Source organism: Epinephelus lanceolatus, chromosome 18 (genome assembly GCF_041903045.1).
Source record: "Epinephelus lanceolatus isolate andai-2023 chromosome 18, ASM4190304v1, whole genome shotgun sequence".
NCBI lineage: Eukaryota > Metazoa > Chordata > Actinopteri > Perciformes > Serranidae > Epinephelus > Epinephelus lanceolatus.
The window spans coordinates 4,308,069-4,323,591 of record NC_135751.1 but is presented as its reverse complement, the minus strand read 5'-3'; the positions used below and the strand labels follow the sequence as shown (position 1 = coordinate 4,323,591).

The window sequence follows — 15,523 nt, the reverse complement described above, 5'->3', positions numbered from 1 at the left end:
GCTTTCAAGAAAAGGATAAGGTGCAAATTTTAGAAGAAAGGGATGATCATTTCTCATTTCTTTGTTGTGCTTTCATTTAGTCATAAGCAAAGGCTAAAGGAACAGCACATATAAAGCTTGTTTGCTTTCTTTTTGAGAGTGAGATGAGAAGATTGATGCCACTCTCATATCTGTGTATTAATAGACGGAGTCAGGATGCAGTAAGCCTAGCTTAGTGTAAAGACTGGAAGCAGGGGGAAACACTCAGTCCAATATAAATGAGCAAAGCTGACTAATTAATGTGAAGTGTCTTGTCTTTTTAAATGGTGCACAAAGGTAAAGACAAAGGACAATTTGTGGTTGAGGTTGTGTTAATGTGCTAAAAGTATTAAGATCAACAGCCAGATGCGTTTTTGAGCAGAGCCAGGCTAGCTGTTGATAGCCTCTAAACTAGACTAACCACATTCTGATTCCAGCTCTGCTCTCATTACATGAACAAAAGACTGATATTCATCCTCTTGCAGCATTCTCGGAAAGAAAGCAATTTAGCATTTTTCCAAAATGTTGAACTCTTCCTTTAATTTTTGGCTTTGGCTTTCTCTTCATCTGGAAAAGTTTTGGACATTGCAGATCAGCCTGAGTGTGAGAAGTCTGAGTTCATCCTGCCACCATCACCACCACCACCACCACCACCAACACCACCAACAGCGTTACTACTTGCACTGACTCCAGTGTGACTCAGCAGCCAGTGGCAATATTTTTAGTTTTTGGCTTCTCTTTCTTTCCCTTTTTGTCCGTCCTAAACCCTACCCGACCCCCCTGCCCCCTCCTCTTCTGTCTGTCCACCTCTTCTGTTTTATTCGGCTGCAACTGATCAGTAGGAGGCACCGTGAACGGCTACTGGAGCGACAGCCCGTGGTAGAGGAAGAAGAGCGAACAACAAACACTGCAAGAGAAGAAGAGAGAGAACATGACAGCAGAGACAAACATAGAAATATGCAATGTAGATAGATAAGAGACAGCGGTGGTTAGATCTGTGTTTCTGTTCAGTTCTGTTGTATTTGCAGCACGCGAGTGTGCACCTTGATGTTTGTGTGTGTGTGTGTGTGTGTGTGTGTGTGCGCGTGCGTGTGTCCGGACCTGCATCTACCTCTGTACTAAGATGCACAAATGTGAACTCGTAAGAATACATTTTCTTTCAGATTAATTTTGATATTAACAATATGTGTGATCACATGATAATGTCATCTTTCTGTCAGTTCAGTTTCCTTTTATTGTTTTATTAATCTAAGTTCAAGGGTTTTTTTTTCCCCCCTTAATATAAATGTCCTTATTGTTTTAAACCGGGATTGTTTGATGTTTCAGAAATGTAATTGATTTCAGAACTATGTCTTTGACTTATCCATTGTTTTCGACAGTAATTATGTGTCTGTTGGTTAAGTTTTAAATCCCTTGTCCTCATCTCTCGCTCTCTCCTTAATTCTCTCCCACCAGAAAGTAACAGAGAGCTTTAAGCCAGCAGGAAATCATTCCCTTCGATTTGCATTAGATTCTCAGATGAGAAGTATCACTAACTACCCAGTGAACTGTTCAGGCAATAATATGCCTAAACAAGAACCAATTAAATGTGCTGAGGAAGTTTCTAAAGTGCTGTTCATCTTGTAAGGATTCAGAGGAATGTTTCTGTGCTTCGAGGTATCTCCAACTGTTACTTTTTACGTTGAAGCTGGGGGTGTTGGGAGATGAGAGCACCAAATGAGGAGACTTTGCCTGAGGAGCATATAATTGTTTTTTTTTTAAGAATTGGTTTAAAATTTTGGGGGAAAAACACTTTCTGTTAACTACTGTGGAGCTATAGCCAGAAAGGGATTAGTCTAATTTAGATTTAAGACTGGAAGCAGGGAGAAGTTGCTAGCTAGCCTGGATCTGACCAAATACAAAAAAATACACTTTAGGCTGTATCTAATTTGATTAGCATGTGCAGAATAAACATGTAAAAATGAGCAAACTCATAGTGATGACAAGACTTCAAGAAGTCATCGCATCCTGGCCGCTATTCACTTTGGAGCTATAGCCAGAAAGTGATTGGCCTAGCTTAGACTTAAGACTGGAAGCAAGGGGCTATAGCTAGTCTGGCTCCGCCCAAATGCAAAAAATCAGGCTGTTCTCATAAACTGTTTGTACGTTTTCCTACAAAAATTTGTACATATCGCATGTGATCATGAGCCAGTAATTGGTGCATAACCCATGTATTTTGGAAGCCTGCAATCACCTTACCAATGCGCTGACGGGAGTAAACAAGGAAGTGGTCCCAAGTGGTCTTGTGAGGGCGTAGGTTGGAATGGTGGATGGGTCACAAAACCACAGAGTTTTCCCTGGGACTTTCCCCAGGAGACGCTTGTTCAGAACTGTGTCAGCTTTGAGTCATTACAAGATACATCCTCACTGTGTTTCTTTTCCTAAACCTAACCACAGCAATTTTTTTTGCGCAAACCTAACAGCTGTAACGTTATGTTAATAATGTACGTCACGTCATTCGTGGGGTACTGATTCATAGGATATTGTATTAACCGTTCTATGAGGATATGTTAAAAATATATATGCATTAGGCTATATCTAATTTGTTTGGCATGTACAGAGCAGAAATGTAAAAACGAGCTACCTCACAGTGACAACAAGACTTCAGGAAGTCACCACATCCCGGCTGCTATGCACGAACAAATGGTATCTCCCCGTAAAACCACAATGTCATTTTGACAATGTACAACTGTTTATGTACGCAACAGGAGAGATACAGCATGTTAATTAGTAATGTTAAAAGTCACTGGTATGCATGACTATAGACATTTTAGGCCCAGGCTAGCTGATTCCCTTCTGTCTTCAGTCTTTACGCTAATGTAATTGCCTCCTGGCGCTACCTCTGTACTGAGATTTTTATAGATTCCTCATCTCACCTTGCAAGAAAGTGAATGAGCATTTTTCCCCCAAAATCTTGAGCTGTTCCTTTAACCATGTGACCCTGATTTTGGGTCATGCAGGGTTCTGTTTCCTGTTTAGCCTCACGCTCAAGCCAGGCACCAGTTCCCAGTTTTTCTCAGGAGTCTAGCTGAATCCTGATTCATGTATGAATGAATTATTTAGACATTTGAATCCACTGGAAGTTCAGGATTAAATTCCCAGTTGGAAAATCTTTTTACCCCCAGTCCTATTAGACATGCACCATAGGCACACACACACACACACACACACACACACACACACACACACACACACTCTCACACATACATACATAAACACACATATTTCATATTTCTCTCTACTGGATCTATCATTTCTCAACATTTCACCCTCTCCTCATCCTCTTCTCCCTTTCCAATGTCCACTTGTTGTGAGTGCATCTGTCACTTTCCCTGAGGCCACTGCTGATTGGTCGCTTTTGTCATGATGATGTACATATGTAAATTTTGCGTTGTATATGAATCTGCATGGGGTTCCATTGCAAGCAATAAGGATACTGATATGACAAATAATTTGAGGAGGTTTAATAAGATTTTAGTCTCAAGCTTAATGAATGTGTATATAACATTTAGACTACTAAGAGTGTGTGTGTGTATGGATGTGTGTGTTAAGATGCGTACATATGCACTAACAAAGCATGCAGGACAAAAAATGTTCACCTCTTTGAATGCAAGAAGCGGTGGGACGTGCTGACATTATGCATGCCAAAATGCTATGATGCTATTGGTCCGAAGAGACCAAGTTAGGTACTGTAACAGGGCTGGGTGGGGGTGGGAAAGTTTATTTTTGCAGGACAGGGAGGGGTTATGTTTTTAGTAGGTCTTGTATAGCTGCTTTATTATCGAATTTGAGAGACTTATTAGAGAAACATATTAACAATCGTAGCTTATGATTTTTTTCTTCTTTTTTTTGCCTCTCTTTTCACAGAGAACTGTTCTGAAAGCCCTGTGCTTATCAGATATATGCAAAAAGAAGCAGTAACTGTGAACTAATGCTAAAACATGAAAAAAACAAATCCAGCTTCTTCCATCATTGTCTCAACTCCTCTTCTGCAAGAGAGAGGACAGACCATCCTCTTCCCAAGATACCTCCTCACCAAAATGCCCCTGTCCATCGTCTCATTTGTCTGCTTCTTCATTATGTCTGTAACTTCATGCTGCCCATGTCATGTTTATGTCCCTCTGTCCTGTTCTATTGTCTACACTTGCAGTGAGTTCAGGAGGATGCCTCTGCAATGTGAGAATGCAATGATTCATTACAAGCTCCCACAAAAGATGAGGATCAGGGCCAGATAAACCTACTAGGGGGCCCTGGGCAAACTGAGCTGTGGCACCTTTTGAACAAACCCACTCTAACCCAGCTCTTTTTGTTTGTTTCATTTACACTTGACTAAATGTAAACGTATGTAAGAATACTCACCATGTAAGCATAAGTGTGTTTTTATGTCCAAAACACTGTGCTCAGGTTAGCTCTGCTGGCCTGACTTCAGTGCTTGGACTCAAAGAACCTTGCTAGTCTAGCAACATCAGGGCTACAAACAATCCATAATACAACACTCTCTGTAGGAACCTACAATACTCTCACCATTTAAAAAATTACCCGATGTTTTGAAAATGTGTATGTCCAGTCCTTGGATATAACATGACCCCCACTTTTTCAGTAGTAATGTCTTGCCTCATATTCTGGCTATTCCATTATGAAGTGCAAGATCAGATAAAAAGTCAGAAAAACTAAAAGGCTAATGGAATGCTATCATCACTTTGTTGGATATAATAATACAAGTTAGCGGGTGTAAACCAGTGGGCTGTTAGTTATACAGTCAAAGATTCATTTGACAAGAGGGTCAAAATGGTGAGATCATTGAAAACTTGTGAATTACTTTATTGTTGCGGACATTGCCACTGGTGAAAAGTATGGGTGTAAGTGTGGTGGATGGGCAGGTACCGCATCAAATCTCCAGGCAGGAGACCAGAATCCAATATGGACATGCAATTCATTTTCAAGTTTTTATTTTTATCCACGATCTTTATCTAACCTTAACAAAGTGTTGTAGTTGCCTATGAGTCTGATATCAGCCATTATTTGCCATAACAAAAATATTTTCTTAACCTTAACCATAGCAGTTGCTATGTGTAGGTATTACAAATAGCATGAAAAAAATACGTGAGAGGCTTAGTGGCAGAGCAGGCGCCCCATGTACAAGGCTGTTGCCGCAGTGGCCTGGGTTCGACTCCAGCCTGTGGCCCTTTGCTGCATGTCACTCCCTCTCTCTCTCCCCCTTCATGCTTGTCTGTCCTGTCAAATAAAGGCTAAAAAAAATGGCCAAAAAAATATCTTAAAAAAAAATAAAATATGTGAAATACCTGAAATGGACACAAACTCATAACAAAGCATTGCATGGTGAGGGGCAGGAAATATGTTAAAATGATGTGCTGGCAACACAAATACAATGCTGATGACAAGTCTGTTATGAGTGGTCGCAGTTTTGTTGTGAAACGGTCACAGTTTGGTAGGTTTAGGGAGAGACAATGACTTGGTTAGGTTTAGAGAACAAAAAAATACTTGGTTAAGTTTAGGGAAAGATGGTGGTTTCGATTAAAATAACTACATATTTAATGTAAATTTATGTAGCCTACTTTGTGTAGTTGCACATAGTAGTTATTAGTTATTTGCATATTTACTCAGTGTCATGTAACTATGCTGACTTGTGGTTTCACATGGCAAGCTAAAAGCAGTCTCCCGGTTGAAAGTCTGTGATTGTTTGACCCATCCAGCACCACTCCCACTCCCACCCACCGTACCCAGGCTTTTTTACTCTTTATACTTAATTTGTGTGTCCACCAAGACAAAAGGTTCTTACTGACTTTGCTTTGGCCTTGTTTTTGTGTTGCCAGCACATCATTTTTAACACATTTCATACCCCCCATCACATAATGCATTGTTGAGAAGCCGTGTCCATTTCATGTATTTCTGTGACACCAGGCTGGATATTATAGACAGCAAATTATTTTAAAAAACTTTGGCATTGGATGTAAAAAAATAATGTGATTTATTATAAGCCAAGGTTTTCCAGGATCAGTGTTCTTGTCCTCTAATAGGGTTGATTGTGCTTTAGTGGTGCATGTTACGAAAGACATCTTTACTATTTTATTTTTTGCCTCAAAAAGATCCTTGAAGAAGTTGCATTGACTACTCAGTAAGAAACCACACTGCAGAGGCACCCTTCAAAATTCAATTTCGTATTTAACATTTCTAAAGTTTCTATCCCTTGTTGCCAACATTTCTCTCTTTTCCATCCATTCACAACTCAGGTATCAATCTCTCCCTCTGTGCCCCTGTTCACCCATGTTTCCTCAAAGATGTACTGTATGTATGAAAAAGGGAGAGATGAAAAAAGATGAGTTTTTCCTCTCTTTTCTGTCCCAGTGAATACCATGTGCTTTGTTTTGCGGCTCTTGCCCCTACCTTCAAAGATGCTATTTTGCTTTCCTAGTCCACCTGTGCTTCCTGTCTTCTCTTTGTGTCATTCCCTCGTCTTTCCACCCTCAATGACTGTGTCCCTCTTTCTGTGAGACACACCATCTGTTGTCCCCCCACCCTGAAGTCTCTCACAGCAAAAACCAAAAAGGAATTGAGTAAAATTGGAGCATCTTCGCACCTAAAAAAAAAAAAAAAGTTTTGCCAAACACTGGATTTCACCGAGGAGGAAGACAGGAATGGACATTTAAATGACTGAAAAACACTACAGTGGTATATTGTAGAAGGGAAGGAGGGAAAAATGTGCTGTGAAATGATGTGTTCTGAGTGGATTGTCAGCCGAGCAGCATCAGAGGGAGGAGATGGAGGAGGAAAAGTTTGGGGAAGACAGAAAAGTGTGGTGATGAGGAGAAGGAAAGAAAGAAAGAAGCAAAATCGCTTCTCCATGTAAGAATGTGTACCTCACTGTTGTTCCTGTGCACCGTTTTTGCTCTTTGTGTTGTGTTTCTTCACCTGTGTGTGGTTCTTTGTTGGTGTGACATTTTGTTTTATGTTCTGTGTGTTTTTGTGTTATGTACCGCACTCTATTTCCTTCCCTTTTTTTTCCTTTTTGTGTAGTCTTTGTGTGAACCACACCTGGGTCAAACACCAGCTACGGCTTGTTTTATCCCACACAGGTGCAGAAGAGTTGTACTTTGTCATTTGGGCAAGCACAAACTGCACCAGAGCAAGATAAATTAGAAATAAACTGTCCTGATACAGCAAACCCTGCCGGTCTAACTTAAAGTGGGATGAAGCAAAAAGCTAAAATTATTTGACCAAGGTCTGGTCTGTACATGTGCAGGACACACCAACTGAGATGTTCCACTCTCAGCTCTTGGTCTGGATCTCGGCCCAGTCCTGGTTGACTGCAGTCCTCTGGTTTCAACTTTGAGATCTTGATTTCACAAAGTTTGTGACCTTGATGTCTCTTGATCTCATCAGCTTCCTAATTAGTGTCCTAAGAATTGTTACATCAGAGGACTGAACAGCCCCCGAGGACCTCTGTAGATTGTATCTGTATGAGTGAGTTACAGAGACAGAAAGAAACATCAGTGTGTGTCACATTCGAGCTCTGTGTACTTGCATGTTGGCTGGGCTGGGCGATCTTTGCAATGGTATCTTTTCTTTGCTTCAGTGGTGTGTTTGGCCTATCATTTCTTTGCCTTGGTGTACAGTATTATATTGCAACAGTCTACATTAATACAAACAACTTTTTCACACTGAGCACCACTGGAAAAGAGTTTAGATTAGGAACACTCAGTCTGCCATTGTAGAAGTCTTTCAGTGTACACATTTGTGGTCCATGCTGTGAGGATTCTGTTTGGAAAGTTGTGCAGCAATATTTAAGAAAGAATGGTTTCTACAATGGCTGACACTATAAATCTAATTTATAACATGACAAAAACTCCCATGGCCTCTTTCCTAACAGCATCTTTGGGACTGAATCTGTTGATATTACAGTACGCTTGTGGTGTAGACAGTAAGCTCAAGGCAATATAATATAGAACGAATCACAATGTTTCCAGTACAATAACTTCCGGGTAGAAGACACCCTTGTCTCGGACATAAAATAAAATGGGGCTGGCCAAACACTGCCTCAGTTGGTTAGTTTTTAGCCACCTAAAAAAAGTCAATATGACTTTAAGCGTACGCTATATTTAGAATATTTTCACCACTTTACCTTGTTCCCCTTGAAGAACTGAAGCCATTACCTTACAGCCACCAGAACTCATTGACAAAAACAGTCATTTTACTTTCCAGAGCAAAGGAGTTGCTGGTCTATCACGATCACTAAATATGTAGACTTGAACTGATATTGAATTTTTATTTATTTATTTAATTAATTAATTAATTTAGTTGGGTGTTGTTAGGTTGCTAAAATACCTTTTGCTGCGACCCGTTCACAGCATTACATTGCTTAGCTTCCAGTAGATTGCCAGTAGATTTGGTTTATCAAAGACATTAGGGAAGCAACACAGTACATAAAATAAGCAGAACAGAAATGTCAGATAGGTTGGACCACTGTGTTTAACTATACTATACTATGCTATACTACCATACTATCTTTAAACATTACAGTTATGGCTGAAAATTACAACTGATATCAACAGCTTTGCAAATTTTACATGTCTCCACAACTGAATCAATTGGCCGTTGTCTACCCGGAAGTGATTGTTGTTGTCAATGCAACGTCATGGTGATTCAGTCTATAGTCAGAGCACTTTTTTTCTTGCCAAAACTCCCAAGGTCCCAAGGTTACAGCACCATGCTTTGTATTTAGTATCAAAACTTTTTTTTAAAAAATTCAACTCAATGTCCATTTATTAGCTTTTTCTACAGTCTAGAGCTTTCAACCACATCTCACTGTCTTCATTTGCAGATGGAGTTTGCTCAGTTGACATGCAGATGCTAAAAGTACCACTGCAACAATAATCTGTTACAAGTAAAAGTCCTGCATCAGAAGTTTACATAAAGTATCAAAAGTAATGGCCCTTGACTGACATATTATCATATAATTAATTAGTAGATTGCTGTTGTTAATGTATCAAAGTGTAAATAGCATTCTACTGTATAGCTGGTCAAGATGGAAACAGATAGGTAGGTTAGTCCAGTGGTTTCCAACCTAGAAGTCAGGGTATAAATCAAAGGGGTTGTTATGAGATGATTAATAGTGATGATAATGATGATGATGATGATGATGATTATTTGTTTGAAATTGTTGAGCGCTACTCATTTGAACTCACTTAAACCACCTGTTGAATGCAGAAATCTCCTAGTAGTGGAACTTCTAACAACTCACAGACATTCTAAAACATGACAACAAAACATGACAAGGTGCCCTAACTAGGCCACAAACTGAAAACGATGGGAATGATTGGTATAATTTTGATTTGTGGTTGAAATCTCTAGAAAAAGATACTAAACTGACTTTGAGCTAATTTTTTTTTTTTTTTTTTTTTGTTAAAATTAACAACAACAAAAAATGTAGCGTCTTCTAATGCGGAAATGGACAAAATGTGAGATGTACTGTATACCAACAAAAAGTGATCTTACCTCATCTTGAGGCTTTTCGGAAACAGGTCAATATCTAAAAATCAAATAATTTTAAGCAGAAGAACTGGAAATCAAAACAGCTGGATGAAAGATTAAATTTATTTTTGCTGCGATGGTGGGTAAAATAATTGTCCACTTTGCTTATGGTGTCTCCTTAAATCACTCTTGTAAATGTGAATCCGTGATGGAATCATCTCATTGGCCAACACCAATAGATCTGGGTTGGGTTGCACCAGCGATAATAAAACCATCACTGAATCCTGAGCTCTTGATAATTACTAGTTCAAAACTAGTGGTTTACAAAATCAGGTCACAACATTAAAGCTTGTGAAATGTCTTAGCTTGTAAAGCTGTAGGTAATCTGTAAATCACTTGCTAGGGAACATCCACAGTGCTACATCTATAGTATTGTCCAATCAAACGTGATGTAGCATCACAAGCTAGCATAGCCAAAAATTACAGTTTTAGCAGCCCATTCTCATTTCCAAGGTCTCAAATACAGCATCGTGGTCAACATCTGATTTGGACTCACAAGGCACCCTTTAGCGCCTGAGACAGATGGGCTTTCAACTGTAATGTAAAGCATCCACAGCATAAAGAGCAAGAAAGTCTGTGTAAAAAGATGTCAGGGTGGCGGATTACACAATCACAGGAATTTATCCCAGAAGACTAGTATTTGTATCCCGTGCAAAACTAAAAGGTTTTTTTTAACAACATAACAAAGGCTAATGTGACATGCGTGTCATGTGACATAAGCTACCTGACATATAGACTACTCATTAAGTTACTAAGTAAAGTTATGTAGAAAACATACCTATTTTAAACAAAACCTTGTTGTTTTTTTAAACCTAGCCAATTTGTTTGATTGCTCAAACCCCAGGTAGTTATGCTGACTAAGCATAAGTTTCCTGTGAACACAGGTTTATTGTGAAAGAACAGGTTCCATGTTAAATGCAGGAATTAACCGGCTGTCCCTGAGCTTCCAAAACTGACCCAAAGGGGCACCCCAGATACATCTTTTATAAATGTATGTATTTGTTACTAAAGTACTACAATTTAGAATGCATGGAAAACATCTGATTATGCTAACCTTACTGACTATTTACTAATTTAGTCAAATATTATTGGCATAACATTTTGAAATGATCTTGTCATTTTAGTGAAATGTCTTTTAAAATTATTATCATTATTATTGTTATATGTCAACCATACTCCACATTACCTCTTTTACTCTTCATTTTAAACAGGTCATATATCAGCAGGCTAACATAAATTTTGTCAGGTGGTTCAGTTAGATACACAACAGTTATATGCAGCAGTTAGTGGGTGTAAAATGTTTCGTAACAACTATTTTCTATGTAAGAACTACTTCATAAGAAGCAACCCATTTAGTATAGTGATGTGTAAAACAACACTAACATTTGAATCAGGCTAAGTATTAATTTACAAAAAGCTATTGCAACTGGCCCCAGAACTGTGTATATAACTGAGCATTCTTATGAAATCAAAGAAAACATTATTTTACCCACCAGCATTATTCCATATGTGTAAAACGGGCCTCGACCCTGATCTGCACCAGACCTGGATGTTACTAAATCCACTTAAAATCCGAGACAAAAGAACTGATTGGAATACAGTTGAATCAAATGATTACCAAATGCTTATGTGAAATATCTGAAGCCCTCATCGTCTAATTAGATAATGTTTTTAATTCAATTATAATGTTTTGATGAACTTTTTATGGGTTGTAAACTCACATGAAAAATCTTCAATTAACTTTCTGACCAGCTTTCATTATGGCACGATCAAAATCTATGCCATGGTCTGGTGTCTGAGGGTTGAGTCATTACTTATTTACTTCAAATCCTCACTTAATTCTCTTTTTTTCTTCCCTTTCAGTGCTAAGTTTCTAAACCCCCCCCCCCCCCCCCCCCCCCCCGCGCCCCCCTTTTCTCTACATGAAGAGGAAGACAATGAACTTTAAACCACTGCTTCTTCATCTTCCTCAACGGGATTCACTGTAGAAAAAGGGAGGGAGATAGAGAGAAAGAGAAAAAAGAAGACGGGTGGCAGAAATCATCCCTTGCACTCAGACCTGAACATTTTTCATCATCTATGTGACACATTCAAATGCAACTTGGGTGATGATCCTAATGAAGAAAATGGTTCTAATCACATAAAAGCTATTTCAAGATGGGGAGAGAGAACATTTTCACCTCTTTTCAACTGCTTTGCAGAGCAAACCACAGCATGGATGCACCCAGTGTAACAGCCAAAGGGCCTGTGACAGTTTGGGTTTGGAAACCATACAGCAAGGATGCCCGCTATTTATGTTATGAGTTTTGCTTTACTATTTTTTTTTTTTCCAAGAAGCTTCACTGACAACTGTTGATTTCCAGTGGATGTGCCATTGTTTTGGCATTCAAAGCACTATGCAAGGTGAGGGTTGGTCCATTGTGATGTCTAACTGCTCTGTTGGAGTCCCATCCAGTGTTGGTGCTGGGCTGCACAGGACAGGCTGCCCTGCTAATCTCTGCAGAGCTACAGGACCTCTAACAGCAGGCTGAAATCTACTCATACATATCAGAAAACATCAGCCATATCACATGTATATTTGATATGATCTCGATCCTGAATTTGGTATAATCTGAATCTTCCACGAGACAGTTGACATCTTGGGACTTCGTGAACAACTGATCAGTTTGAGATCTTATGTCAAAGAGCCAGTTTTCATCCACCTTGTAATGGAATTAACCCAAAGACAGACAGATGGATGAACATATCAACTGGGGTGAACAAAAGCCCTCAAAGACAAGAAACGTTCCCTAACATCTGCTAAAGAAAAGGAGGTGTCACTGAAAACGGAGATGTGATTGACCCTCTTTCTCTCTTTCTCACTCTCTTTCCCTCTCGAGTGTTTACAGTATCTTGACAGCCCCCCTCCCTGCATCTTGCTGCTGCTCCTCCTCTTTAGCAAAACTGCATGGCATGAATGAAACCAATTAAATCCCACAGAAAGACAGTCAGAGACACAATGGATGGATTAAAAAAAGGGGGAAGAGAGAACGGAAGGAGTCAATGAGAAAGGGGGTGAGAGACCACAGATTTATTTTTTTTTCATGCAGCAATGTCAATGCAAAGTCATCATCATCCAAGCTACTGTTTAATCCCCTCAAAGTGGCTGCTAACATGTACAAAACAGCATCTCCTGCAGTGAACTACTCTCTCAAAAGGCATGATGGATGAGGAGGAGCTCCCTCCCCCTCTGAGGGAAAGAGGAAGGGAGGAAGGAGAGTCTGCAGACCATACACTCTATACCTCTGGGGATGTGGGGCAAGAAGAAAGAGGCTTTTTAAAGAAAGCAGGTATTCAGCAGGAGTGGGAGAACATCTTTGAGAACCTATTCTAGGGACAAAAAAATGGCAATGATTGCAAATTAGAAATGCATTTTTATGACATTGTTTACCAGCATGAATATTTTGCATGACTTCTGCAAGCCATTCTGATCTCCCCCATGAGTAACAGGGCTAGAAATTGAGAATTTAAACATTTAACAAAATTATGTTATATGCAACAGATTAAAAAAAGGGTAGGATTATGTTTAAAAAAGATTTTATCAATTTTGTTTTTAATGATAATACACAAATAATTAAGAAAAAAAGGGGTTGCAATATCTACCCTGTTTTGTTTTCTTTAAGAAATCTTAGGAGACCCCCCACCCCTCCAAAATCCAAGAAGACTCCTCCGAACTTCTGCAAGTATTTATTCTGCTACTACAAGTTTGTCTACTATTACTTCAACTTCTCACCTGGCTGCAACTCTGCTTCTTCTTCCTCCTCCTCTTCTCTTTCTTCTTCCTCTTGTAGCCTTTTACCAGAACCCTTATACGTAACTCTCTCCAATGGCAGCTGTTTGTGTCTGCGTTACATTGTGGACCCAGGACTATCAAACTTATGCTGAACTGAACTGTGCTGTCCACTCAGAGATGTCACTGAGTCTGTGTGTTTGAATTGAAATTGCCTGTGTCCCATATTTGAAAACTTTTTCCTGACCTTGATATCCAAGTCAACATCACACTTTTTATGTTTTAGAAGGGTCATATGAAGTCTAGGATCAAAAATAAGCCAGGAAAAGGTATAGAAGAAGGTTGTTACCCACATAATGATCCAGGCAATTCTGACAAGGTTCAAGATGGCTGCCTCATCATCCAGGGCTGTTATTCTATCTTAGATTTTTGTCCGTGAGAATGTATTGGTTCATTTCCCCAAAGATCAAATGTTTTTTTGTAATTTCCCTTCTGTATTATCAGTTATCAGTTTGAATTAAGCTTAAAATTGATACATGTTCTATAGGGGTTGAAGGGTTGAAATCATGACCTAATTATGTCAATTATATGTACCATTTGTGTGAACAAACACACACCAAACATCCCACCAAAATTCTGTGAGATTTTTTAAACATTGAATGTTATTTCCCAACATTATGGTCTGAAATCAAGGGGGGGGAAAAAAAGGTTTTGCCTGAAAGGAATCGGAAAGAAAACCAAAAAAAAAAAAAAAACCACACAAAATGTGTACAGACATGCAGTTTATCAGTATGAACTTTGTCTGATGAAGGTCTGAGGACTGAAACACTGTGATAATAAAGTTAGGTGGGCAGTGTGCATGAATTTTTGGTTTTCTTTGTAAGTGAAGAGGTTTTCTTCAACAGTTTTGAAATTACAACCTAAAAACAATCAAATTGAAGCAAAAATTATCAGAAACAAACAAAGTCTCATTTAAACACTATGGTGATAGTCCCACAACAAGTTGCTTAAACACTAAAATAGGTTTGGTCTGTCACTTGCTAATACAACTTGGTGAGACGAGGTAGGAGCAGAAGAGGCACACATGTGCAGTGTACACTTCATTTGTCAGACCAGCATTAATGAATGAACAGCCACACCTGTTGGTGGTGGTTCCCCGATGGTGAGAGGTAGCCATCTTGGCTATATGTGTTCAAGCAAGTACTCCTATCACCAGAACCAGTAGAAGCAAGGATGTTATGCATGGCTGTGGGGAATAAAGTATTCTCACAATCTCTGGATTTGGATAAACTAAATAAACAGAAGAAAACACATAAAAATTTGGAAATGCCTTTAAAGGTGGCAGAAGCACTTGAAAGCTAGCAGGTACTGGAAGATGTGTCATCACAAAAAATGCTGTAAATTGTGCTGGTATTTTACTTTTGTCTTCTTTTTATTTATTTTTTATTATGCATCTCGTATGAACATTAATGTTTATTTGTAATGCTGTTTAATAGCTCTCTGTTTATTGGTATTTATGAGACTATGTATGCCCACCACTTGGGGAAAATTATTTGAACTTGTTTTGAGGCATGGATGGATTACTGAACAGGCTTACCAGGCACAGGTCTATAGGCTCAAAGGATAGGGGTCCCCTGGATGTGAGCCTCTGTTGTTGAAGTGACGGATACCATATATTCTTGGGAAGTTAATCAAATGGCTACAAACAGACACAAAGAGACTGAAAAACTACTTCAAAGAGAAGCAAAACGACTGCAAAGAGATGGCAAATGACTACAAAGAGAATGATAAACTACTGCACAGACACAAAAATGACTACAAAGAGAAGAAAAACCATTACACAGGGATTCAAAACAACTACAAAGAGACACAAAGTGACTAATAAGAGAAGCAGAGGACAACAAGAGAAGCAAATTGTCGGCAAAAAGACACCAAATTAAGGAGACTCAAAACCTACTGCAAAGACACAAATGGCCACAAAGGGAAGTGAAAAGACTCAAAACGTATACAAAGACACACACTATGACTACAAGAGAAGTTAAATGAAGACAAAGAGTTACAAGACTCAAAAACTCCTGCAAAGACAAAATATGACTTCAAGAGAAGCAATCGATTACATGAGGATGCAAAACAATTACGGACTCAAAA

The 15,523-nt window shown here is 39.0% G+C and overlaps 1 protein-coding gene across 4 annotated transcripts in view; it reads left to right on the top strand.

Annotated features, from left to right (window-relative positions):
• Positions 1-12,511, top strand: part of LOC117268322 (voltage-gated potassium channel KCNC1-like) — a 164,517-nt gene extending 152,006 nt beyond the window's left edge. The window contains exon 5 of one of the 4 annotated variants that reach the window (XM_033644686.2): positions 11,470-12,511. In XM_033644686.2, coding sequence (XP_033500577.1) covers positions 11,470-11,483 — 14 coding nt within the window. In that variant the 3' untranslated portion in view covers positions 11,484-12,511. Of the gene's footprint in view, positions 1-857; positions 1,927-3,924; positions 5,349-11,469 lie in introns of those variants that run through there. The other 3 variants (XM_078161439.1, XM_033644684.2, XM_033644685.2) reach the window with 3 other exon arrangements.
• The last annotated feature ends 3,012 nt before the right edge of the window (positions 12,512-15,523 follow it).